Here is a 27726-nt window from a genome sequence, read left to right on the forward strand (position 1 = left end):
AAACAAAAGATCAAAGGAGCTGCCTGTTTTCAATTATTCAGAATATTTATTATTAATTGGTTGTCGTTGAATTGTTGTTGTTGGTAGGGGATAAGAGCTGGCAGGAAGCTGGGCATTTTAGCATGTGTCTGTAAAGCCATAAATGAGACAACTATTTCAAGGTGAAACACTTTTTCTTGGGACATCGTTCTACAGTGAAAGTAGACAGCTTTGACTGCCTTGAGGCCCCTGGAGACATTTGGTAGCTAACTGAATGCGAAGTAAGGCCTTCACTTAAAGCAAGGTGGTGTATACAGTTGCAGCAGTGTGTCAGTGAAAGAAAATAAATGCAGCAGGAGGTAGCATTTGATATTACCGTGGTTTGTTTTGGACTTAAAAGCATATTTCCTGTGAGCACCCTTCTTCCGTGATCTCCTACCTGAGCACCTTGGGGGACTCGAAAACTGTGCTGCAATTCAGAGACGTCTGGGTTCTATACAAGGATATAAAACCCACCAGGTATACAGCGTTTGAAGGACGTAAATTTAAACTCAAGGATAAAGTTATTAATTGTAAGCCTTCTTGGTAATGTTTTATCAAAAGGATGGATCTAAATATTATACCTAAATAAATAAATGCTGTATTGTTCCTTATTACAGTGTGTAATATGAGTTGTGAGTTGCAACCAATGAGTGTTTTGCTGTGGCTGCTGCTGCTGCTGTTTGGAAACTATCATGTTCTACCACAGTTTGTTTTATTTCAGGGAATCTGCTTTTCTTCCTGTCTCCAAGGGTAATAAGATGGATTTGGATCAACAAGGTAAGTATGAAATGCAGTTGCTTCTTTCCAACTGTAACTTGAAGTCCTAAGGAGACCTCTTATGCATCACCAAAACAGAGTGATGCACTTTATTTGCATAAAGTGTTCATTTACTAATTTATAGAGAGAGGATGCAAATTTAGAAATAATTGCTATAATTTAAATAGAAATGCAATACTTCTAACCTTAGTAAGGAAGGCTGTGACAAGGCTGGGCAGTGGCTCAGTCCGCAGTCCACTGTTGATGGGGCAGCGTCAAGGCCCCAACTCTCCTTTCTTAGGGCTCTTTATTTTTCAACCAGGCTTGGACTGGGCAGCCCTTCAAATAGACAATGGCTTCAGATAGAGGATTGCCTTCAGATAGTGGATTGTCTTAAGGCGACGTATGGTCACCTTAAGCTGGGCTTTTAAATAAAACACAAAATAAAGGACGTGGTTATGGTATGTGTGCATTTTCTTCACAGAGGCTTTGAATGCTATTCAGAATTCTGTGTACAGAACAGCCCTGAAGCTCCGTGCTGTGCAAAGTCTATGCCAACGTGAGTAGTACAACAGAGACAGGATCAGGCCACTTTCTGAACAACTTGAAAGGAGACAAGTTAAACATTAAGAGCTCCATCACACCTACTTTTTTTAATCTGGTTTCCATCCGCAGTTTCCCCCTCCGTTTCCTTAGTGAGTCAAGCGCTGGGCACTTCCGCATCTCTGCATTGCATCTTTTCACCTGGAGCGCTACTATGCTGGCGAAATCTACCGCACTGCCACCTACGTTCCAGTTAATTATTTATTTTTAAAAAAATATTTCTTTATTTCTGTGCCAATGCAATAGTACAGCAGCCTGAAACTGCGCAATTATGGTAAAACAACACACTATACTTCCACATATGATCATATTAAACAAACTTCAAGGAAGGGAGGCCGTTTATAGGAAGCAGAAAGGAGCGCATGGGCCGAGACTGTTGCTGTCTTTTGGCTTGGGAAAGGTTTCCAGGGGAAGAGGAGTGAAGGTTTGTTTTGCTTGTTTCAGAGGGTGGGCAGATGAACAATTTTAATTAATTTCTTTTGTAAAGCTAGTCAAGTCCCCTCCTTTGCTCCAAGTTAACCAAAATGCTTACATCTTGCATAATTTTTAAAGAAAAAGAGATCAAACTTGGCACAGTGGAAGCTCTTAAGGAGGACTTTAGCCATGCCAAGTTTGAATCAGATCGGTTCATCCCTTGATTTTTAAGGAATTTTTAAACTTTCCCTCCTTAAACCGTTTTCCTGGTAGTCCACCAGTGCGAAAGACCACCTGTTGATCATGCGAAGCTGTGCATCTCCAGTTCATAAAACAGAGATCTGCTGTTCCCTTACTCAAGAGTAAAATTTGGGTTACGTTGGGGGAGGCCTTTGAAGCAAACACTGAGTGTGGAAAGCTGAAGTTTTAAAAAGTGCCCTTTGATCTTTTGGAGTTCCATGGGTGTGACTTTGGAATGGATTTGTTGCTTTATTTTTCAGTCGATTTGGTCGATGCCTCCTTGATTCAACACATTCTGCCAAACCACCAGTGCCGGGATGAGAAGCAGGACCCGCTCACAGTGAAGCAGCTCTCAAAGCTGCTAAAGGAGCTTTTTGGGAGAGCCAGATTAGAGAAGCCGGGGCAGGTAGCGCCAAAGGCCCATGAACTAACTTTGAGCCTCCTGACTGCTGCATTCGACAGGTGAGAAAAACAAGGTAACTAGGGTCTCATTTTTTGCTGATTTACAACATCTTCTCTGAGAGCCATTTTGATAAGAAAATAACACTGCAGAGCCAGTGGGTGTCTGTTGTTGTGGTGGTGGTGGTGTGTATTCAGCAATTGCATGCTCTGGTAATGGGCACAAAATTTAGCATCCTGAAAATTAATGTTTGAATCATTAAGGGTGCAATCCTGTGCATGGTGGCTAGGGAATGCTGGTTGTTGTAGGGCTTTAGACATGCCAAGTTTGAATCAGATTGGTTTATCCCTTGATTTTTAGGATTTTTTAAATCCCCCCCATAAACCATTTCCTGATACTCCCCCAATGCGAAATTCCACCTGTTTGCATCTGTGATCTATTTTCCTTTTCTTTGAAAATGCAAAGTTGTGCATTTCCAGTTCATAAAGTATAGATCTGCTGGTTCCGTTACTCAAGAGTGAATCTCATTGATTTCAACTGCATTTACATCCAAGTCATACTAAAATCCCATGCATGCTTACCTTTGAGTAAACCCCATTGGACAGAGAGAGACTTAGAATCATAGAATAGTAGAGCTGGAAGGGGCCTACAAGGCCATCGATTCGCACCCCCTTACTTCTGAGTAAACACGTATAGAACTGACTATTAATTGTGTGGTCACAGAGAAGCTTTTTTTTAAAAGTCCAAAACAGCAAACTGGAAAGAAGTGCTCTGCAACCCTATGCTTACTTCTGAGGTCTACTCTGTGTGTGTGTGTGTGTGTGTGTGTGTGTGTGTGTGTGTGTGTGTCCAAAATGAGCCCAATGCTCAGTGGCTATGGAATGCTGACTGACTTTTGGGGGAAGGGAGTGTGTATGTGTTACGGGGGCGCTGGAATCCTGGAAACCGATACTCCACCCTGCAATATTTTACCCTACTGTTCGGAGGAGCATTCAGTGACATCATGCACATCCCACCTAAAGCCTGACATCAGGTAGTGTGGTTATGTGTCCTATGCGGCAGGGTCTTGCTATTTACTGTTTTACTCTGTACAGCACCATGTACATTGATGGTGCTATATAAATAAATAATAATAATAATAATAATAATAATAATACTCTCCAGAGGACAATCCTCATTATGAAGAGCTGTCAGAGGGCAGTCCTCTATTTGAAGCTCTGCAATGCCACCAAGGGAGCACAGTCAGAGATATAACAGTGTACTCTGCACACACACCTAACCTGAAAGAAATGGGCCTAGTTCCCATTGTGGTGCCTGAACTGTACCGGGTCATTAGGGTGGCCACTTATGCATTGCTAAAAAAAGAGGAAATGTATCACACACACACACACACAAAAGAGGACACCAATTTGCATGAAATGTCCATATGCTAATGCACATGTATAGATGCAAATTTAGAAATAATTACAATAACTTAAATAGAAATACAGTACATCTCACCATCACCACAAGGAAGACTATGACCAGGTTGATCTGTGTGCCTGCTCAGCCTCACGTGTGCCCACTCAGTCCAGGTGCTATTTGTTGATGGGCAACTTCAAGCCCCCCACACCCCGGGCTCTCCCTCCTTATTTAAACCAAACTTGGAATTTATCTTTCTCTTTAACTCAGACTTGGTGGCATTACCTCTCCCCCTGCCCAAGAGACTGGAGAGCTAGTCTAGTAGAGATACAAACATTTGGGGTTTTTTTACACATTGACTTGCTGTCATCTGGGATTGTGCCCTCCGGGACAGTCCCAGCACCTATATTACTTCGTCATATAAAATGACAGACAGATAAAGAACTATAACATGAAGACACTGTTGTAATGTAGCCCATGTATCAGCTGTTGACCTTGCTCTTGCATCCAGGGCATGTTATTTTTCTTGTCTTGTAGAAACGGAGTGGGTTTTATCCAGCCTCGATCGGTTGCGGCTGCTCTAATTGCTCTCTCAGGAGAAAACCTGCTTACCAAATATAGAGGTAAGAGGGACGCTGCTTTTCTGCATTCTGCCCCACAGGTTAGGTTCAGAACGCTGACAAAGAGATACCTTTTTTGCCCAATAAGTAGGATGACCATATGAAAAGGAGGACAGGGCTCCTGTATCTTTAACAGTTGCATAGAAAAGGGAATTTCAGCAGGTGTCATTTGTATATATGGAGACCCTGGTGAAATTTCCTCTTCATCACAACAGTTAAAGGTGCAGGAGCTATACTGCAGCTATACTGTGACCAGATTTAAAAGAGGGCAGGGCACCTGCAGCTTTAACTGTGGTGATGAAGAGGGAATTTCACCAGGTTCTCCATATATACAAATGACACCTGCTGAAATACCCTTTTCAATACAACTGTTAAAGATACAGGAGCCCTGTCCTCCTTTTCTTATGGTCACCCTACAATAAGCGAGTCGCGTCTTGCCAAGTGTGACCTCTGCATGTGACGGATCTAAGGGATTCATTGGAATAGAACTTGCAAGGATTTGAATTTGGGGAGGGACTTTTTTTAGTTAGAACCACATTTATACATAAAACAATGTAGCCATTGCCAAATGAGCGAGTCACCTATTAATGTAAGAGCTATGCAACCAAAATACCCTATTAGTCCAAAGAGAAACGTTTAACTCTTGCTTGCAAACTTTGGAGTCAAAGTTTAAAGTCCAAATGTTCCCCTGGGTCACCAAGGTACTGGACACTTCTGTTATTCCTCTGCAGACTACTTTAGTTCCAAAACCTGCCCTATATGGTTTGAGACCACAATACTTGATGGAGCGCCGCCGTGAACAATACAATCACCCTTGGAGTGCCTCCTCCGAGAGAGGTTTAGAGGATAGCAACCAAGGAGAGGACCTTTTTGGTGGTGGCTCCCTGACTGTAGAATGCTCTCCCAGGTGATCCAGAGAGCTTCATGGCTGAACGGAGATTTGAACCCAGGCCTTTCCTGTCCAAATCCAACCTAATCTGGCCCCAAATATATCAGAGTTTTACTGACTGTGCCTTAATTCATCATGTTCCAAATGACAGGTCGTGAAGAATACGAGTTGGAAAATAACTTCCTTGACTTTGCTGGGTTTTTGATTGGTGTTTTCTGATGTTGCCAGCGTTCTTTCAGCTTTACGCAACCTGTGCAGGAAGGGGTTCCAGCCGCATCATTCACATTACTCGAAATGGGGTGAGGAAACTGCTCACTGACTTACTCCAGGTAATTCAGCTACCAGGCAATGTGGGGCCAGAGGGAAGTTGCATCTGCCCTTGTTTGTTTTGAGAAAACTGTATATAACACTAATACATGGATGTAATACTAATAATCACCCAGTAGGGAATCGTGGATTAAGTCAGCAGGCCTATGAGTGGCTGGAGAAATCTGTGTATACAAATAGGGGCTGGTTTCCAATTCCTGCTGTTCTTTCTTCAGTGAAAGTCCTCACTCCCACCGATTGGCATCTAAAGAATCCCACATGTATTGATATGGTACTTTTCTATTTAAAATATTAAATATTAAGCTACTGTGTGTAAAAGGAAACGTGACTGTGTTGTATTGAGCACGTTATACCTCCCCTTCTCATAAAGCTTCATCCCACGTACCTGCTTCCCTCGGATTATCCCCGTAGCGCTAAGCTTTCGCCGTTGTTGTTTTTGCTACCGGGCGACAGCGATCCTTTGCATACCAGGAAGTGAGTTTAAGGGGGGAAATGTAAAAAATCATTAAAAAATCAATGGATGACCCAATTCAATTCAAATTTGGAATGCTTAAAGCTCTCCCTAATATCTATTACTGTGCCAATTTTAGTGTCTTTATCTTTAAAGCTTACGCAGATGTAAGTATTTCTTTAAAATCCTGCTCCTGCGTCCCAGCGGCGGATCGGAAGACACGCTCAAAATGCAGGGGCTAAATACGGCAAATCTTTTTGCTTTATTGCACAATTAAGGCAGGATGCATGGGAGTACTTCACAATCAAAGCAGATTATAAGGTGGAAAACTTCTGAGTCCTTTGCATGCAATTCGCAGTGATTGCACAGTATATCGCTGGTGTGATAAAGCTCATAGTATGTACATCTTTTAATCTGTCTGATCTAATCTCTCTCTCTCTCTCTCTCTCTCTCTCTCTCTCTCTCTGTCTCTGGGGATGTTCCCAGATAGTGGGTTCCTAGCACTAACAATCAGAAGGCATTGTGCAGCTATTCTGTCTTTTCTTCCTTAACAGATCTTATGCAGTAAGTAAAGAGGTGGAAGAAGTAGTGAAAAAAAAATGGGAAGGTTGAATGGGACACTTAGAATCTTTCTACACGAGGCTTTTATTCTGCACTTATGATTGCTCACTTATGGTAGCTTGTGGGTCCTTTACATGACCATCATCCTCCAGGGCTTCTCTCATGCTTTGCAACTATTATCTCATCTTTTTTCCTAATAAGAAAAGTCTGATATTATTTAGAAATGGCAGAATGAGAGTCCCGTGTAATTGCACAATTCTGCTGTACCACAGCACCATCTACTGGCTGTATAATGAAACATATAGAACGACAGGTCAAAGATCTGGGAGCAGAAACCTCAGTAAAGGTGCAGGATGAAAGCCTCATGAAGAAATGCCCCTTACATCTGGACCCCCCCCCCCCATGAAATTATGTCAGTGATGCAGGCCAATAACACGATAAAATCCTCATCTGGATGCACCCTGTGTCTTTCTCATCCAGTTAATATTAATAGCTGTGTTCTACTTAGGTATGATGGATGTAGGAATGTCTGCATCCTAACCATCTTCCAGACAAGCTAGGAAGATGAAACTTGGCATATGTGTAGCTGATTTGCAGGTAGTCATGTGACTGAGTAAAAAAACGCAGAATTTTCAATTTAGAGGTGATTGGCCTTTCCCCTCCTCCCATTCGAAGAATATTGTTCCACCAGTATTGTAAACTAAACTCAGGGTTGCAACTAGAGGGGGTTCAAGCTTTATCTGGGAGACCATTTGGGATTTTCTAAAAGTTGAGCCGTATAAATTTGAGGCAACAGTGTGTGTGTTTTCCTTGTCATTTTCTTAAGTCATTTTCAGGGTGTTTAAAATGAGCTCATTAATTGAATCCCCTTGGGTTAATTAAATCCAAGGGGATTTCCAAACTGCTGCTGCTGCTGTTGTGGTGGTGGTAGTTGTGTTTCCTGTTTATCCTATTCAGAAACGGAAGTGAGATAGAAAAATAGGATGTGCAGATGACAGAGGAGTAAGATTTAGGAAGGAAGAAGCAATGTTATAAGATAGGACAAACATCTGGACTTCCAAGAAGCATCCCAGGTTTCAGGACATGCAGGATGAGAGGAGCCTCACTGATACTCTTGAGACAGCCATTTCCCTTCTCCCCTAGTACACACCCACATTTTGATGTTTACCCATATTTAACCTTTTCCTATTGCCTTTAATTAAGCATTGTGATTGCATCCATCTTTTGTCAAAGGGTTCTGGTAATGGTGCATTTCTCCTTCCACTGCAGATCCTGATCGTTGTGGGAGAAAACCGCCATCTCTCCAATGTGGAAATTGCAACATGCAGTTGTTTCAGTGGGGTACGTCAGGGCATCTCTACATTAATGAAAAAGCCTGCCTCCTTACCAGGCTTTCTTTTTCTCATTTATTTATTTATTTATTGCATTTTTATACCGCCCAATAGCCGAAGCTCTCTGGGCGGTTCACAAAAATTAAAACCATTCAAAGTATAAAACAAAGAGTATAAAAACATGATATAAAATACAATATAATTATATTGGTTATTAACAGGGACTGGCCGGCGAGATCACATTACGCCAGTCCTTTTACAACTTCATTGGCTGCCAGTCCAGGTCCGGGCCCAATTCAAAGTGCTGGTATTGACATTTAAAGCCCTAAACGGTTTGGGGCCAGGTTATCCTTCGGCAGCGCGGACTGCGGGCGGGCTTCTCCGGGCTCCGTTTCCCTTTAGCCAGCAGGCCCTGCGAGAGCTCCCAGCAGCGGGGCTGGGTCGTGGGAGGGAAGAGAGTGGACGGGCGAGGAAAGGGGTGGGCGCCTCCCACGCCCCCGGGACCGCGCAGGTGCCGCCGCCGCCGCCCCTTTCCTCGCCCGTCCGCTCTCTTCCCTCCCATGACCCAGCCCCGCTGCTGGGAGCTCTCGCAGGGCCTGCTGGCTAAAGGGAAACGGAGCCTGGAGCAGCTCGCCCGCAGTCCGCGCTGCCGAAGGACGCCTCCTCCTCCGCCTCTTCTGGGGACGATTAAGGTACATGCTACACGAGCGTTTTCGGGGTGCCCTCAAGTGGCTTCGGGGCGCCTTCGGAACGGTGTGTAGACAGGGCCCTGTTCATGTTCTAAAGCAAGGGTGGGGAACCTCAGTCCTGTGGGCCAAATCTGGCCCCACCTGACATCCCAATCTGGTCCTCTGAGGTTCCCCACAAGGCCACCCCCCTGCCCCTGGTCCCCCCCTTCCCACAACTACACATTGTTTGGTTTCCTGTCTTTTTTGCCATTTCCCCCATTCTAAAAGGTTGAAAAGCCTCGGGAGACTGGCTTAGTTACTGGCAGTAAGAGCTTCAAGCTACGATAGGCTGGTATTATTATTATTATTATTATTATTATTATTATTATTATTATTATTATTATTTGTATTGTTGGCCCCTGGCCCCCAGGGCTGGTGCCAGACTATTTTGCGCTCTAGGCAAGGCGAGCTACTTGCACACACACACACACACAGTTGCCAACTTTGATTCAGTTGTCTAAGAAGAGTTTCTGAACTATTATATTTTCCTTTTATTATGTTTTTTTCTTAAAACAGCTAATTTGTATAAACCTGTGACCCTTAAAGAGCCGTACTGCGCCCCTCTGAGGTCTGTGCCCTAGGCAGTTGCCTAGATGCAGACTCTGAGTGCTTCTCCAAAGTGGAACTCAGCCTTGGGGCTGAAAAAGATTCTTCAGCCCTGGATTAAGGATTTTGCAGCTAGAGATAAGATTTAAGCACAAGCTCATAGGCTACTACTGTAATCAATCCTACTGAAGAGCCAGACTTGGCATTACATCTTGAGATTGAGGCCGAAAGGCCCTGTTTAAACTGAAATGACCTTCCAGGTTCTGAACTCCGCAGTTGGTGAAGAGAGATTCCTGGCTTGGCTCCAGTCTGAACCCGCCGTTCTCCTCTGGCTCCCCACCTGCTATCGATTGTTGGCAACAGAAATGGTCACCCACCAGGTCAAGTGCAAAGTTTGCAAGAGCTTTCCCATCACTGGACTCAGGTATGTTGCATCATCACATTGCTTTTCTTTGTCTTTCAGTAATATATGGAGACCGTGCTCAATATCATGGACTGTTTACGCTTGCTAACGTGGAATCTCTGGCCTGGTTCGGACAATGTATCAGGGTAACGGAGGGGGGAAGAGGCAACTGACCGTTTGTTATTTTTCCGGCACTCCCCACATGACATGTTGCACCTCCCCCGTTGCACGGCTGTTTGAGGGTTCAGGTATCGTTCTTGCTTTTCGGGGGTGGGGGGTTCTGTCTGATGACTTCTCTGTGAATCAGTGAGTGAGCCAGGAAAAGTATCTTGGTCTCCTGAAACCTGTTTTGGTGATATACCCATTAAACTCTGCTATCGAGAAAGCAGGAGAGCTTTTTGTCTTTCTGTGCCTCTCCTGAATGCATGGACAAACACATTCATACATTTTAAGATTTCCCGAAGTGGACATTGTAGACGAAGGCTGGAGTCAATCCAACTTTCCTGCAAGGTAGGCCCCGGACCAAACGTCCTGTTGTCCCTGGCCACCCCTCGCCCTCGCCCTTTCCCCAACTGGGATGAGCCAGAGATTCCTGGCATAAAACACACACACACTCAGCTTAAGGGCCAAAACAAGTTTAATACCATTCAGCTAAAACTAACCCGTAAGGTTTTGGCCAGAGGTAGCAGCAAATAGGAAAGGAAGGAATAAAAGGGCGGGAAGGAAGGAAGAGGGTTAAAGGAGAGATTACAAAGGGAGACGGTACTAGTAGCCAGCGCTCCATCTAAAACCTGCAAACACACAACCCACCCCTAGCCATAAAAGCGGCTAGCCTTGTCTGAGGAAATCCAGACATTTTAAATAAACAAAAAGTCCCTAGCTTACTCCGAGCAGCCACCCCAGGCTGCTTTTGGTGTTCTTCCTCCAAAACCAGAACAGAAGATTCTCATCCCAAACAGGATACCCTTTTTATCCCCTTTTGGATTTAGGGCCCCATGACCTCGCTGAACCATCCCCTAGCTCGGCCTGGCTCTTACCAACCCTCCCTTCTTAGGGAGGGCTTTGCCCTCTCTCTCACAACTCAACCCAATTATCCTAACGACCGACCGTGGAGATAACCTGCAGGTGCGAGGCCCAATCTGACCTTGGAGTCTCTGCGCCTAGAGTTCCACACTCCCACCTCCACTTAACATACCATCATGGCTACACAACACATACCAGAACAGATACAAAGCAGAAAGAATAATACAATTAAAAAGCCAGTACACTTAAAGAGCCAGTACAGCCCATAAACCAGCAAGGCCCCATGTCCTTCACAGACATCTGACTACTTGTGTAATGGAAAGACTGGCAGGATATGAGAAAGAGATGAACAACAGCCGCCTTTCTTTCTGGATAAAAGGGAACTGAGTGTATAAAAGCTAGGCAGGGCTTACGAGGGTTTATCCTCCAAACTGGTTTTCTGTGTCAAGTCTTGACCCTAAGACATGTGAAGCAATAACATCGTACCTTTGTGCATTTGCAGAGTATACCACTGAGTACCATCTTGGTTTAAATCAAACTTTGTGTCCAAGAGAGTATACCCTAATGTAGCCTCCCCCAACCTAGAACTTTCCTATGTCAGGCTTTGATTGTGTGCTCATGATTCCTCACTCATGGTAGCTTGCAGGTCCTTTGCTCAACATCCAGGGGTTCTCCCATGCTTTGCAACCATTACCATGTGTGTGTTTTCCTAATGAGGAAAGTCTGGTATTTTCCTCAATGGTGTTACAGAGCATCATGAATTTGTACAATTCTGCTATACCAAACTGCCACCTAGTGCTTGTGTAATGGAATATATAGAAAGGCAGAGAAAGAGGGGGAGGGAACCAAAGCACGTGTAAAGGAGCCGATCTTAATCCTGCAAAGAATCCGGAAGCAATAGCTTTGGTAAAGGTGCGGAAGTAAAGCCTCCTGGATAAAAACTTCTAGTGTCTGCCTGATGTTTTAAACTAAAATTCCAATCATCTCTGACCATTTGCCATGCTCACTGGCTGGTGGGAGTTGTAGTCCAAAACATCTGGAGGACACCAGGTTGAGGGAGGATGCCCAAAAGGCTATTCCTCTGTAATTGCTGCAATTCATCTTGCCTTCCCCTTTAGCAGGAAGTTTTTGAAGAACTAGAAATTAGGCTCTTGAGAAGCAGAGACAACTGTGGGAGGCAATATTAGCTCATGGGATGGCAGAAACTCACATTCTTATTTGCCACATTAATTGTATTAATCAGTCGACTATACTTTAAGGGTAAATGGAAAGGGATAAAGGCCATTTGTGCTCAGAGACTAAGGCGCTGTTCTTATAATGCCACAAATAGTTATTGTTCCACTATGGCAACACTCACTTGCATCAGTTGTACCTCAAATATTTTGAATGTTTTAAATAATGTGTGTTGCTATATGTGAGCAATTCTGTATTTTGTAATGGTCTTTGTGCTACAAACAAATAAACTATTCATTCACTTGCATCAGTTACCTCTCACAAACACACTTATTTTGGTTTTTTTTGCTCACTAAAATCAGGGTTCACATGACATGCTAAGCCATAATTTTTACTTCAAAATGCTTAACCACCGTTGTTTAGTGTGTCGTCTGAACAGGGTCATACTGTACTTCCCAACATGCATTGCAGTCATTCAGCAAGTGAAATGCAAGTTGAGCCGCCAGCCTGGTTTATAGCTCTCCCTTTTTAAAAAAAATAAAAATAGCTGACATACATTTATACTTCCTCCTTACCAAAACAAACAAACACTTCACAGACATTTAAACACACACACACACACACACACACACACATTGCACAGTTGTTCCAAGAACTGAGGGGCAATGTGTTGGTAATACAAGAAGCCCAGCTGGCTTTTCCCCATTCAAGTTTCCCCCACCCGTGAACTTGCCCCGGGGAGACAAAAATGCATGTGTGTGTGTTCACAGGTCAGCCCCACTCCATAGAACTCCTACAAAGTTACCCCTTCCTCTCTACAAACTCTTATGTCTTCATGAATCCCCTGAGTGAGTTGGGATTTGAACTGAGGTACTATTTGGTTAAGTGCATTATTTTTTTTTGAGTTACAGGTTTACAGACATTTGATTTAGCCAGTGCCGTTTACAGGTCCGGAAGCTCAATTGTCCCAAGGACTCTAGTTCTGAATTAGAGCAGGCAGAAATGCCTTCACTTCCTTGGGATATATATTTGGCACTAGTACTTGTAGGCCGCTTAATATAATAAAATCTCTAAGTGGTTTACGTACGAAAATATTTAAAAATCACCAATGAAAGTAAATATATGTAATACAATATTACACTGAAAAAAATCAATGTATACAACAGCAAAGATAAGATAAAAGGAGTCATTCAAATGGAGCAACAGCATGATTAGTTACAAGGCAGAGGAAGATGACATACACAAGTTTGTCTTCAGGAGGCATTTAAAACACACAACATTTTCTGTTTGCTGAACAGCACAGGGTGGGCCCCACAACTGAAAAGGCCCTGCTTCTAAGATGTTATGTGGTGACATTCTGCTTATTGTGGAGAGCCCAAGAAGGCCTCCTCTGAAGTTCTTTAGAGGTCGGCTGGGGGCTGCTAAGCATCCTGGTCCCGAGTTATTTAGGGCTTTGTATGCCAACAACAGAACCTTGAATGGGGCTCCGTACCTGATAGGCTGCTAGTGCAGTGTAATGTGTACATATATAAAAACCTCCTTTGGTGTTGGTATTATTTGGATGTTCAATGAATGAGCATAGCCATTTCTGTAAAGTTCCCATTGGCGAATTTGATCTTTTATGAGCCTCGTGTGGTGCAGAGCAGTAAAGCAGCAGTTTCTGCAGCTGAAACTCTCCCCACGGCCTGAGTTCGATCCCAGCGGAAGCTGGTTTCAGGCAGCCGGCTCAGGTCGACTCAGCCTTCCATCCTCCCGAGGTCGGTAAAATGAGTACCCAGCTAGCTGGGGGAAAGGTAATAACGGCCAGGGAAGGCAACGGCAAACCACCCCACTATAAGGCCTGCCAAGAAAACGTCAGCGAAAGCTGGCATCCCTCCAAGAGTTAATAATGACTCAGTGCTTGCACGAGAGGGTCCTTTCCTTTTCCTGGGGTTCTTTTATTAAAAAAAAACATTTCTGGCCAGGTATCGTTGTCTGAAGTGCCTGAACTTTGACCTTTGCCAAGTCTGTTTCTTCACCGGACAACACAGGAAACCCCACAAGAAGTCTCACCCTGTGATGGAACAATGCGTGCCAGTAAGTCATGGATTTGTTCACTTTTTAGCTGAGCCACTTGTGAGTTCGCCCTTTCGAACTAGGGGGATTCAGTTGTGCATGCTGGCATATTAACTTTCTTTATGTAAAGGAAAGGTAATTTCCTTAGAAACACAAGGATTGTACTTTAAACGTCCATTCCATTGTTATTTTATTCTGTGTCCAATATCTGTTTAATAAAATTGTCATAGGAGCTCTTCTAAAAGAAGCACAAACAGATCTTGAGTAGCTCTTTACCTTGAGTAACTCTTTAAGGTTGTGACTTAAGCATACTTACATACTTATAGGCTTATGTAGTAATAGAACTGAATGGGACTTACTTCTGAATAGACGCAGCTAGGATTGCACTGTTAATATATTTTCCATGAAAATCAATGAAACTTCCACATAGTTCCCAATCCAGCAAGGGAGGTCCATGTGCAGAAGTTTCCATGTGTGCAGCAGCTGTGCATTGGCATTGCAATACTTATTTGAGACCCAGGCCGGATCTACACTACTGCTTTAAAGCGCTGTTATAAAGTGCTTTAAAGCAGTAGTGTAGATCCTGCCCCACTTAACTGGTTGGATGTGCCACTTTTGGTGCAGAATGAGGATGTGCAGTGCCCTGCAAAGCTGCTACGTGATGCAGGAACCAGTATATTTTGATTTCTCAAGTGATTCGGTGGAAGGGCAGTGGATCAAGAACAACTGTAAACCCCACACTCCTTTATTATGGTGGCATCTAGTGGTAGCTTCATTTATGGTAATCAAATGCTTTTTCTTAAAAGCCCTTTACCTAGTGGTAACACTAGGGTGACCATATGAAAAGGAGGACAGGGCTCCTGTATAGGAGTTGCATAGACAAGGGAATTTTAGCAGGTGCCATTTGTATATATGGAGAACCTGGTGAAATTCCCTCTTCGTCACCACAGTTAAAGCTGCAGGAGCTATACTAGAGTGACCAGATCTAAAAGAGGGCAGGGCACCTGCAGCTTTAACTGTTGTGATGAAGAGGGAATTTCACCAGGTTCTCCATATATACAAACGACACCTGCTGAAATTCCCTTTTCGATTACAACTGTTAAAGATACAGGAGCCCTGTCCTCCTTTTCATAGGGTCACCCTAGGTAACACCCAGGTTCTTCGTTTTGTGTTGCAATTGCTGCCAAGTAGTAACAGACAGATTAATTGCACACTCCTTGCTGCAAAGGAATGTCTGGTTGTCCAAAAGTGCAAGGCAAAGACCAAAAAAAATAAAAATTCTTACAATGTTATGCTCAGCATGGTTACTCAGAATCAACTCCCACTGCATTCAGTGGGGCTTGTTCCCGGGTAAGTCTGCCCAGGATTGCACCCTTTAAATATTCCAGAGGCAGAGCAATCGCTTTTTTAACTAGAAGATCACATAATATTAAAGGGTGTTATGACTAAAGAACGAATGAACAAAATGTTTGCCTAATTCTGCTTGAGGAGGGAGACTTAATACAAGCTCTCAGTCTTATACGGGAGCTAGGTAGTTTGTATCAGGTTTACCAGCCCAAGGACTGAAGACACAGCAATCATCCTACAACAGTAGAACCATGTTAAAAATGTATTTTTAATACCTCATGATGAAGTTTGCCCAAGCTCAAATTGCATCGAGACTACTTGGCACCTTACATTAAAAGAAGTTTGATAGCCACTGACCCTTTTCCTCTAGCCTTTTCCCAAACCCGGAGGTCCTGCCAACCACCATTATATCAACCTTGTCTGGATTCAGCTTCTGTCATCAAGTATGTTGCTTTTCTATTTTCTTGTGGGGAGAAAAGAGAGACAATAGCACAGTTGCATCACCCACTACTGATGCCTTAACTTTTTCAATCAGGGCTTCTCTGTATCCACCTCCCTTTTCCATGGTTGTGTCATTTGGGCAGGTGTCGGCAAAGGACAGCACAAAGCTATTTTTCCGCACCATCCGGAACAATTTACTGCAAGGGCGTTGCGAAAGGAAAGAAGCTCTGAGAAGAAAGGCCTTGGTGGTGGTGGGAGATGCAGGCCTCTCTACCCACAGCCAAGCACTGTGAGCGCATCATTTTATATTGGGTATTTTTGCTCCAAAGCTGCCTGTATCATGTGTATTATGCATCTCTAAAGCAGCCATCTTCAACCCCGTTCAGCCCGTGGGCCAAATGCGATTTTGGAAAAGCTCTCAAGGAGCATATTCCAGTGGTGGGCAAGGCCAAAGGATAAAGAGGTAAAGGCCCCAATGCCCCAAACCCTCAAAATACCAGCATCTATTATAGGGTAATCATATGAGTGGATTTCCCTGGATTTGTCCAGGGTTTTGCTCTATCCTGGGTGTCGAGGGATTTTCTATAATGTTCTATAATGTCTGGAAATGACATGCTTTACCTTTTAAGGCCCCGACTGGCGCAGAGGAGGGGATGCCCTTCTGTATCTGGTGAAGAGGACAGGGCTCCTGCAGCTTTAACTGTTGTGATGAAGAGGGGGCTGCGTGCGTACAAATGACACCTGCTGAAATTCCCTTTTCTATGCAACTCCTAGTTTAGAGAAGCCCAGAAACTGTGCTGCTCACTACATCTCCGCACTTGGAAATGGAACGCAGAGGTGGAACATAGACTAATCCCTGCCGCCTCCTTCTTGCAGTCCCTGCCCTGTTGAGGCCATCGCTTTAGCACGGCCTGCACTGCCGAATCTGATCCCCGCAGGGCCTACTTCAGACGTACAGCTGCACAGTCCTTTTGATGCCAAAGTATCCCAGGCACAGCAGATGGAGAACGGCAGCAGTTCACTAGGTCAAGAAAAAGCACCCCGTCAGGTAATTAGTGCTGGAGTCATAGTGCTCCTCTAAATACCAGGCCAGTGTTGTGTAGGAGTGATTCTGTAGCCTTCTCAGCTGCAAATGAGGGGTGAGGCCAATCTGGTACAGTGGTGCAGTGGTTAATCTTGAAGTGCAGGCACTCATCATGACCATTCCTGCCTGTCTCATAACGTCAGGCAGTGGCCCACCCAGTCCTGCTCTGCCCATTTGTGCATTTTGAGTACAGTACAGAGTTGAGCTAGCTGCCCAGCAGCATTTGGCCTGTTTTGCTGTCTGCCTGCTCTCTCCATTGCAGCGCAAGGCCGGGCCCTCCCCCCGCTCTCTCTCTTTCCCCCCCACAGGCACTTGCTTCCCTGAAGGTGGAATTGGCTAAAGCGCAGGAATCCATCAAGGCCCTTCACCATCAGAGGAGGTGGGTAGCTGTGGTCCAGGGCCTTGAGAGCCGCGATGTGTGAAACGTTTAGGATCCATAGACAGGAGAGAACATAATCCTGAAGCGTAGGGGGAAAAGGTCACCCGGTGGGTGGTTTACTTTTCCAGTGTTAGGGAGTGTTTATCTCTGCATCTGTGCCTCTGCTTTGTGGCAGAGAAAGGATCATGGCTGGCGTGGAGGCTGGGGGGCGCGCGCAGTGGGGTCTGCACTTATCAATCAGATTCAGCTGCTAGATTAGAGAAGTGGGCGACACATGCATCCGGTCTGCCTCGAAGAGCTAGTACGCAGCGAATCTCTCACTCTTCCACTCAGGCGTGGGGGTGGCAATTTGATTGCAATCACAAGGGTAAAGGACGGGAGCGGTGAGACCAGAGAAAACAGCACGCCAGGACCTCTGGAGCAAGGAAAGTTCCAGGGAAAGTGGCCATTTTCAACCTGCCTTGCTACGAAACAAAGGAGGGGGAACCTGTGTCCTTCTGGATGGTGATGTACTACAGCTCCCATCATCCCTGACCATTGACCATGCTGACTGTGGCTGATAGGAGCTGGTGTCCAACCACATCTCGTGCAGGGCTGCAGAACATCAGACACAGGGGCCAAATCCATCCCTCTGGGGGTCCCCAGAAGCCCACCCCCTTTCCCCCCCAACCACTGATTGTTGGGTGGCTTCCCAGCTGTTGTGCAGTTCCCCCCCCCCCCATTTCGGAAGGTTGAAATGCCCCATACCCGAGGCTTAGTTGCTGTCAGCGTTTATTTATTTATTTATTTTCTGTGTCGCCCAATAGCCGAAGCTCTCTGGGCAGTTCACAATTAGCGCTTTAAGCTGCAATATGCTGGTATTTTGGCCCCGCCCCCCCCTGCAATGTGGCCCCTGAGAGCTTCTCCAAAATGGAATGCAGCCCTCAGGCTGAAAGAGGTTCTGCACCCTTGAACTAGAGCTGCTTCCCCCCCAGCTGGACTTCATCCCCCATCTGCCCCATGGCCAGTGGTCAGGAATGCTGAGAGCTGTAGTGCAAAACATCCGGAGGTTGATGGGGCTTGCTCTAGATCAGGGACGCAGAGGGATGACCTAGAAGGTCACACGTTCCCCATCCTTGGGCGAGAGAAAGGAAAGTCAGCCTGCAATGCACCCTGTGCCGCCACCCCAAGGTCAAGTTAGGAACAGTCCAGCAGCCCTTCAGTGTTTCCATCTGTCTAGCTGAAGGCCCATTGTAGCCGTATAAAGCAATATCACCCGGCCTTCCTTCCTATCATCTGACTATATCCTCCAGGCCATCACATCTCGCTCAGCTGGAGTAGGCCAGCTGGAGAGCAATTGGGAGGTCAAAGGTGCCGTAGCAGCCCAGCCTTCCCAAACATGGTGCCCTCCAGATGTTTTGGACTACAGCTCCCATCAGACCCAGCCAGCATAGCCAATGGTCAGCTGTTACGGGAATTGTAGTTGAATACATCCGGATGTCAACATGTTGGGGATATTTGCTGTAGCCAACCAATTTGGCTACCTAATGGCATCACTGAAGGCAAGCAAAATCCCAGCACAAGGTGATTGCTGTCATTACTAATGGCAGGAGGAGGAGGAGAAATACACATGACGTTGATTGTATAGTTTTGTCCTTCAATGCAGGGAGGAGTTTTTTCTTGACAAATAGCCAGCACAGGGGGCCTAATACGTTTAGGATTTTATAGGTCAAATGGGATTGTGATCCAATATAATAGGAAGCCAACAGAGACAATGCCGCACTGGTGCAATTTGCTCCTGGCAGTCTGTTCTCTGTCAGGAGATTGAGCACCACAACCTGTACCAATTGAAGCTTCTGAAGAGTCCTCAGGGAAAGCACATGCTGGCAGCGTAGTGTCAAGATTACGGTAGCCTAACTGACTTTCATGGAGTCTGGTTCTTTGAGACAATGTTCTCACCTCAGGGGGACCCACACCCACACACCCACACCCCGCTTGGGCTGGCCTCGTTCGAGCCAGGTCCGTGTTTGTGATAGGTCCTTTCATTTGGTAATAACGCTCTGCCACTTTTTTGTCCTGCAGGTACTTGAAGAAAGAGTTGAACAAATGGAAGAGCAAAGTGCAGCTCTTGCATTCCGCTCAAGAAGACAGAAACCGTACACTAGAAGCAAAGCTCCATGAGCTACTAGCGAGCCAGGAGAACCTCCGTTTGGAGGTTCAGGAAATGAGGCTGGAAATTCAGGTACGCAAGGATGGGTCAACAGGCCCTTTGGCTGTCGAGAGAAAATTCACCCAGGTGGCAACCCTGACACAACACCTTTGTAGGCCAAATGGTTTTGTCCCTCGCCAACAGGAGTTTCCCTCCCTGTGCAGATAGTAGCTTTGAAAGGGCAGGATTTCCCTTTGGACTGTTAACAGGGAGGGGAAAATGAAACTCCTGCTCCCCTTCCAGCAAGGACCAATCCTGATCAGCACCCCACAAATGATTAGATGAACGTAAACATTAGAGGAATATCAACATTCGAGGAGCATAGCTAGAAGCCATTTCATTGGAAAAATGCTGCAGGGGGATTTTAGTTCTCTCCTCATTTGGCGTCCATGAGCACATGCTTCTGAGCTCATCGTTTTAGCCCAGGGATGGGAACCCTCCAGCCCACTGGCCTAATCCAGCCTGTGGAGGTTCCCCACCTGGCCTGTGGTGACCTGGGCTCCTTCGGCAGCTTCCTTCCCAAACCCTGTAGGCTAGCGGGGACTTGGGAAGGCTAGCAGGGAGAGGAATTCCCACTGTTCTCTCCAAGCAGTGATCGCTCATCTTTCTTTTACAACATGCTTAGAATGTCCCTAGAGCTGGGAAGAAGCCCTCGAAGGAAAGGAATTTTCAGGATGGATCAGGTTACCTTCCATTAAAGCCCAGCCATATGAAATATTCAAAGTGCAAGTCTTTGGATCTGCCCTCTGCTTGTGTTGAAAGGAAGGGGCCTTTTGAGCCACAGGCTGGTCTTCTCAGCAGGAAGTCAGGATCGCCAGAGATCACACGGAGGTCAGAATTGCTCCAAAACTCCAGCCCTGAAGTTGCACACAATGAAAGCCCCTCGGGAAGGTTTGTTCCTATAACAAATCCGACTGGAGATCTAAAGCCTGAAACAAACAGGAATCATCTCAGCAGTGGCATTAAGATCACAGGCCTTCCCTGCCCCATTGCAACAGAGGCACTACTTAGTGAGAGGCAGATGGAAGAGGAGGAGGAGGAGGAAGAACTGCAGCAGCTAATGAGGAAATTGAAGGACGCGCTGTCTTTCCAAGTGCGACCAGGTAAGAATTCCTAATGGGACACCAAGGGGCTTGATTTGATATCTGGCTCTGCCTTGGGATCTGTTTTTTATGCCAATGTTACTCAGGCCTGGGATACACAAAGTAAAAACGAAAGAGAGGTTCTTTACTGCCCCCTGGGTAACTGCAGTCAGTCCCCCTCAGTTGTGGAATAGGATGGTGGCAGCATGCTCAGCCTCTGCTGTTTCAGCCACTGCAAAAGGAGTCAAGGGAGTGACGTCTCGTAGCCAAGCCAAGAGGCTTCCAAAAATTGAATCAGGGAGGTATCACAGCGGAGCCTGTAGTCCTCAGGTGTTGAACCCTCTATTCAGCTGGCAGGCCGGATTCCATTGTGGGGAAGCTCTTGAGAGCTGCATTGCAGTGGTGGGTGGAGTCAAAGGTTAAGGGGTGGGACCAAAATGCCAAAAATGCCAGCATGTTTTATCTTAAAGCCCTTGCTGCCCATAGCTAAGCCTCAGGAGAGCCCTTTCAGCCTCCCAGAATGGGGTGAGGGAGGTTTACGAGCAAAAGCCGGGGACTACCAAATGATCAGCTGTCGGTGGGAAGGGGGTGGGGCCAGGGGAAGTGGGCGTAGCCAGTTCTGCACCACCGCTGTAGTCCCTTAGAAGGCCCGTTAACAAGGGGCCCGGTTTACTTCGGAGTCCCGGCATCAGTTTCGGTGAAACATGTTTCCAAGTAAGTACAATCCACCAGAAAGTTCTCCTGGGCCGGATCTACACTAGTCTTATACCGTTGCTAGTGTCCCTTTCTAACGTGGTTCTCTGTACCGGTTCTCTGTAGCTGTAACGTTACTGCAGGGCACATTGTTAAATCCTTTCGTTGCTGGGTTTGCTCCGTCCACTGCCTGCCTCATTCCTAGCCAGCAGAGCAGGTCAAGTCATAAGCACACACAAACTCCCTCCCTCCCAAAACATCTTAACACAAGTCCCAGGGAATTGCCTGAACGCACAGGAGCCAGCCATGTTGTTGAAGCTAAGCAGGGTCGGCTCTGGTCAGGGTTAAGATGGGAAACCAAATTGAAAAGTTTTAGCAGCAGCCGCATTTAAGCCCCGCTGGTCATGAGTTTTAGACTTTGGACCCTTGTTAATTTTCCTGCAGGGAGCTACAGCTCCTTTGCAAAGAGGGGGGAAATGTTTTTTTAAAAAATCATAAAAAATCAACCGATGACCCAATTTGATTAAAATTTTAAGGCAGGATGCATGGGAGTACTTCACAATAAAAGCAGATTCTAAGGTGGAAAACTTCTGAGTCCTTTGCATACAATTGTCAGTGATTGCACAGTATAAGGCTGGTGTGATTTATCTGCTGTAGCAGATAAGATAGCAAACGGGGCGAAGGAAGGAGAACAGGAAGTGGGCGGAGCAAACTCAGCAGCTCTGGGTTGCGAGAGGAAGATTACCGGTATAAGGAGGCACATGAATCTGCAGCCACGCTGGAACTAAGAAACAGAACTTGTAAGTATGACTCATTTACAACGTTGGAGACCCAGGGTCACGTGACACTATGCGTCACAGTAACCCATTCAAAACGTTAGAATAACACCAGTGTAGATTCTCACCTGTGGAAACTGCATTGGAATACCTGACTCCCATTCATTCCACTGAAACTCTCATAGGAGAACTTTGTGCTGGACTGTGGCTTGAGTGCTCATCCTTAAAGCCCTCGTTCCAGAGAAATCTATCGCAATGAGTGATCTAGAACTGGTCCAGACCCACCTGGGACTCCCAAGATGCAACATGGGACTCACTTTCACAGTTTTCTCCACGCCCAACGGGGCAGGCAATGGCTTTGCTGCAAACCCTCTAGACCAGCCTTCCTCAACCTAGGGCGCTCCAGATGTGTTGGACTACAACTCCCAGAATGCCCCAGCCAGGCTGGGGCATTCTGGGAGATGCAGTCCAACACATCTGGAGCGCCCCAGGTTGAGGAAGGCTGCTCTAGACTGATCTCGTGAGCCACTTTTGGCTTGCGACCCACCGGATGAAGACCACGGATCTAGAAGAATGTCCTTCATTTCATGTCCAATGCGGCAGTGCTACTCACATTTGCATTCTTGGATGTTGTAGCCTTTCAAGAATTCATTAAACGCCACTCATCACAATTGAGCTGTTTGGTGCCATTATTTTTCACCTTTTAATATTTGCACTGTGGACTCGTTTCCAAAAGGCGCCAGTTTACTCATCCCACCCAATCAATGTAAAAGAGGCAAATGTCAGCCCTTTCCCTGGTGCCCAAATTATTTCTCAAAAGGTATCCGGAGAGTTCACAATCTTTTTGATGTCACAGGGAGTCCTTTTTTCGAGAGTGTAATCACAGCACCCGCTCGTTTATAGGCTCATCATCATATATTTGAATGTATTTCGCTGATCAAATGTGTTATTAAATAGATAACTTATGTAAAGGAGATCGTTACCTTGTCGTGGTGCTGGAGCTTGAGCACCTCAAGGATGCCATGAGCTAAACCGTGAAGGGACACCCAAGACGGGAAGGTCATGGTAGAGAGGTCAGACTAAATACGATCCCTGGGGAAGGTAAATACGATCCCTGGGGAAGGTAATGGCAACCCACCCCAGTATTCTTGCCGTGAAAACTAAATGGATCAGTACAACCAGAGATATGTCGGTATACCATCGGAAGATGGGACTCCCAGGTCGGAAGATGGTCAAAATGCTACTGGGGAGGAACAGAAGATAAGTTCAACTAGCCCCAGATGTGGTGACGCAGCTAGCTCAAAGCCGAAAGGACGGCTAGCGTCCGACGGTGCTGGTGGTAAACGACGAATCCGATGTTCTAAAGATCAACGCACCATAGGAACCTGGAATGTAAGATCTATGAGCCAGGGCAAATTGGATGTGGTTATTGGTGAGACAAACTTGACCTTGGGGGAGCTGGGGGTGGCGACGGCCGACAGAAAGCCCTGGCGTGGGCTGGTCCATGAAGTCACGAAGAGTCGGAAACGACTGAACGAATAAGCAACAACAATGTCGCTTTAGAGATGCAGCGATCTTGTGGCAGTGTACAGCACACAGGAACATCAGCGGAAGCTCTTATGGGCAAAAAATGGCCCTCATTCCTTATCTTTGTCTCATGAGTATATTTTAATTATTATAGATATTTTAAGTATTTTAGATCTATTAGTTTAGTCCCTGAAGGACAGCCTTAGGTCCTGATGATTTGTATTTTAGCTTTGTATTCTGCTAGATCAGTATGTGTGTATCCTGCTTTTGACCTGTGCAGGATTTCAGTGATTTGTTGTGATTTTTATTGATTTACTATAAAGTTTCTAACTGTTGTGCAAGGCCCAGAGAACTAGTTTAAGTGTTTAATTCATACTATAAATATAATAAATAAAGGTACTTAAAAGAAAACTCACCAAGGAGGATTCCACACGTAGAACTGAGGGCGCTTCCATGTGCCCCCAAAGCGATTGTATAACTTGCCTGGAGAAGAGACGAGGAAGAGGCGTCCTTGCCGCTGCCGCCACCCACCTACCTCCTCACCGGCCGGGACGGAGAGCTCGGCGGAAGAAGGTGGGGTGGAGAGCGGAAGAAGCTCTTTACATCAGCTGTGTAATTAGTCTGCATTACGCTGAGACTGACCACCTCGTACACTTTTGAAGGGAGTCTTGGCTTCTGGAGAGAAACTCTTTGCCGTATTGGGCAAAAGGCAGAATACTAATACTACTAATACTAATAATATAATGGCACTCAAAGCAGCAGCTTCTGTGTGGGAAGACAGAAATGCTTATTCCTCCGCCTGCTTATTCAAAAGTAAGGTCAATTGGGATTGCTAGCAGGCAAGTGTATATAGCAGCCTTCTCCAACCTTCAGATGTTTAGGATTACAGCTCTTGTCACCCCTGACCATTGGCCATGTTGGCTGGGGCAGGTGGGAGTTGTAGTCCAAAGCATCTGGAGGGCACTAGGTAAAGGAAGGCTGCCCCTCTCTTCACTGCCTGCCCCTGGTCATGACATCCCCCCTCTTCTCCCACCAATGATGGCAGTGGCTGCAGTGCCCGCCCACTTCTCCCTCCCCTCCCCACTGCTACCGTCTCTTCCCTCCCTCCCCAGTTATGATGGCGGCCTCACTCAGCACTCCTCTTCCTCCCTTTCCCAACGGCGATGGTGGATGTTGGTTGTCATTATCGCCACCCTCCTCCTCCTTCTCCTGTCTTCCCTCCCCAACAATGGCAGCGTGGTGACCACCATCACTCCTTCTCTTCCTCCCCTTCCATGCCACACAGGCCTCTCTTTCAGTGACCCACTGTGAGGAGTCCTTTCTCAGAGCAAGGCCTTGGCGGAGAAGTGGCCCTGGAGAAAGAAGAGTCCCTCATAATGAGGCCTTTTGAGCCAGGCTCTCTGCTCTCCTTTGAGTGGCTGGTGGGGCTCCCTAGAGAGTCTACTTGCCCAATGTCATGCTCTGAGGCTTCCTCAATGTGTGGCCTTAGGCGGGTGGGGCTTGGGAGAGCTCTGCTAGCCATTCTTGCCACAGCAGGAGAGTGGCCAGCATGGCTTTCTGGAGCACCGGCAGCGTGCACCGTTCTCCTGGGAGCAGAATCCGCAGCCCTTTGGGATCAGCCACCTGAGGCGGAGCCTTCACCCTGCTTCAAGGAAGGGCTGGCCCTGTCACCCATCGCTGGCAACTTGGTGTTGCCAGTGAGAGCCCCTGATAAGCAGAAATCACTTGTCCAGAGGGCAGCATCCCTAAGACCATGAAGGCGAAGCTGAGGGCAGATGTGGAATTTTAACCACAATGCGTGGAACAAGTTGAATAGGCTTAAAGCCTTCTACTTTCTTGGGAGTAGTGTTTGTTGATGTGCAAGAAGCATGCAGAAGAATTGTGAAATCACCAGCTAGCTTGAGAATGCCTTTTTATGAAATTGAAATGCTTTGCTTTCCGAAACAAGACAAACCGAGGGTTGATTCATTTTGTGTTTCTCAACTGTATGTTGATCTTTTCCTTCCTTTCCAGGTCAGCCCTCAGTCCTCAAGGAGGGATTGCTCTCCACAGCCGAGCACGTTTGCAAGTCTTTCTCTGATCTCATCAGCCACGTAACCTTGCTTCCAACTGGGAAATGTGAGGATGATGGAACTGCTCCTTCTCTATTGCCTGATGGTCCAAGAGAAAGAAGGTAAACCGTGCTTCACTCTCAAAGGTAGTGCAGCTACTACTTTAGAATTAGCTGGCAGATTTATATCCTGCCTCGTGTGGCGCAGAGTGGTAAAGCAACAGTTTCTGCAGCTGAAACTCTCTCCATGGCCTGAATTTGATCCCAGCGGAAGCTGGTTTCAGGCAGCCGGCTCGGGTCGACTCAGCCTTCCATCCTCCCAAGGTCGGTAAAATGAGTACCCAGCTGGCTGGGGAAAGGTAATCACGGCCGGGGAAGGCAACGGCAAACCACCCCGCTATAAGGCCTGCCAAGAAAACGTCAGCGAAAGCTGGCGTCCCTCCAAGAGTCATTAATGACTCCGTGCTTGCATGAGAGGTTCCTTTCCTTCCTTATATCCTGCAAGTGGGCTTCCATGCAATGCTACACATAAATCCTTCCATACAATCAGGCCCGGCCGCAGGCAGGTCACCACCTGAAGCAGGGTCTGTCGCACACCGCCTCCCCTCCTCCTCTCGGGATCTCTCACGATATCTTATCAGACATGCAGGTGCCCGGTGACTCCTGAGGGCAGCAAGACTGTACAGGCAGCGCGTGGGGCCGTGCTAGGGAACGTAACCTGGCAAGGCAAGGAGGTGCAGCAGGATGTGGCAAGATGGCGCACAGCAAAGGGGGTGTGCGAGTGAGCGGGGGGCTGCTGTTTCTTGGTCCTGCCGGCTGCCTGCATGGCCAAGCAGCAGCAGGTCCTTTTGGGTGGGTGGGTGGTGGGTGGGGGAGAGCCGCTCTGTCCATCCTCCATCCCCTGCCAGCCCCCTCTTCCTACCGGCCATGCAGACAATAGTTCCTATGTTTTTGCGTTCTAATCTTTTCATCACAGCAGCATTAATCCTTCATAGCTTGACATTAACACGTTTGTATAATGCTTCTGTCTCCTGCTACAAGCATTCACTATACCGGTCGTTTCAATCCAGTCAAAGTTAGGCACTTTTCCATCATCTCATTTATTTCAACAAGAGAGTTAGGCCATATATTTAACTCTTTGCCATTTGTATCACTGGTGCTTAAATGCACATAGCTTTGGCTGGATCACAGCCACGGTTTTAAAATAATCTAGGTAAAATAGTCTTGGTTTTAGGAAATGCAGCGAATACGATGTTTCAAACTAGGAATAATTGGCCTGTCTGTGGATGACTGAAGTTCTTGGGTTTGTGGGTTTGTTTTAGATTTCTGAACTAGGCTTCTGAACTGTGAAAATGCCAGTACCTCTTCCTCTGGTTGGGAGTGTGGCGGAAGACTTGACAGGCCTTTGGATAGGACATATTCCGAGCTTGTTCCGCTCCACCCATACCACACCTCCAGTCCACCCATTTCCCCCTCTCTTGAGATCCCATCTTAAAATGTCCGTTACATGTTTTAACAGCCCTTCTTTTTGTGCCAAGGAAATGGAGTAGTTCAGCCAATTTCGCTAGTATATTTCTCTGGCCAGGAAATATTCTCAGCTTCCTGCAGTTTAGTGGTCAGGGACAATATGAGACAGCTTGCTTGGGACAACATACTGCGATAGATGCTCTTTGGATGTCGTGCAAGGGCGTGGTTGGTTCATGCTCACATTGTGCCTGAACGGCTGTCTCCAAATGGATACGGAAGCAGCTTCTGTACCACCGGCTGCCCAGTGCTTGTGAAAGGGTCATTGGCATAACTCTCATACGGAGCAAGGAGTTCGCCAAACCTGTGGTGTGCTATCCACGGTGAGCTTTCAAGACCCGCCCAAACCTTCACCTGCCCATATTTGGGTACTAATAAAGGAAGACCCATAGGAAGGTTTCCCGACAACCTCGGCCAAGGGTCACGCTTGAGTTTCACCACTACAAGTGACTGCTCGCTCCAGTGTGACTGAACCCCATCTGTTGAGTTGGGCTGCCTGGTGACTTTTCTGCCTCCGTCTAATTTGTGAAGTGCTCTGTTAAATGCAAATCTATATTGTCCCTTGCAGACAAGAATCACATCTTGGCTTTGGAAAACACAACGCTGGAACCAGTGGAAGTTAACAAAAAGTGCTTGAAAATGCAACCCACGCTTTCAACCAGTTCATTAATGGATCTCAAAATAGAAATCTAG

At 46.4% G+C, this 27726-nt stretch overlaps 1 protein-coding gene across 1 annotated transcript; it reads left to right on the forward strand.

Moving 5' to 3' along the window:
- The first annotated feature begins 779 nt into the window (after window positions 1-779).
- DYTN (dystrotelin) lies at window positions 780-27726 on the forward strand. Its single transcript, XM_063115876.1, has 13 exons — window positions 780-798; window positions 1262-1336; window positions 2295-2496; window positions 4373-4458; window positions 5573-5673; window positions 7953-8024; window positions 9549-9712; window positions 13852-13963; window positions 15874-16019; window positions 19255-19414; window positions 20007-20484; window positions 25473-25577; window positions 27602-27726. The coding sequence occupies exons 1-13, from the start codon at window positions 780-782 to the stop codon at window positions 27724-27726; spliced, it is 1845 nt and encodes a 614-aa protein (XP_062971946.1).

The sequence above is a fragment of the Elgaria multicarinata genome, chromosome 2 (genome assembly GCF_023053635.1).
Source record: "Elgaria multicarinata webbii isolate HBS135686 ecotype San Diego chromosome 2, rElgMul1.1.pri, whole genome shotgun sequence".
Lineage (NCBI taxonomy): Eukaryota > Metazoa > Chordata > Lepidosauria > Squamata > Anguidae > Elgaria > Elgaria multicarinata.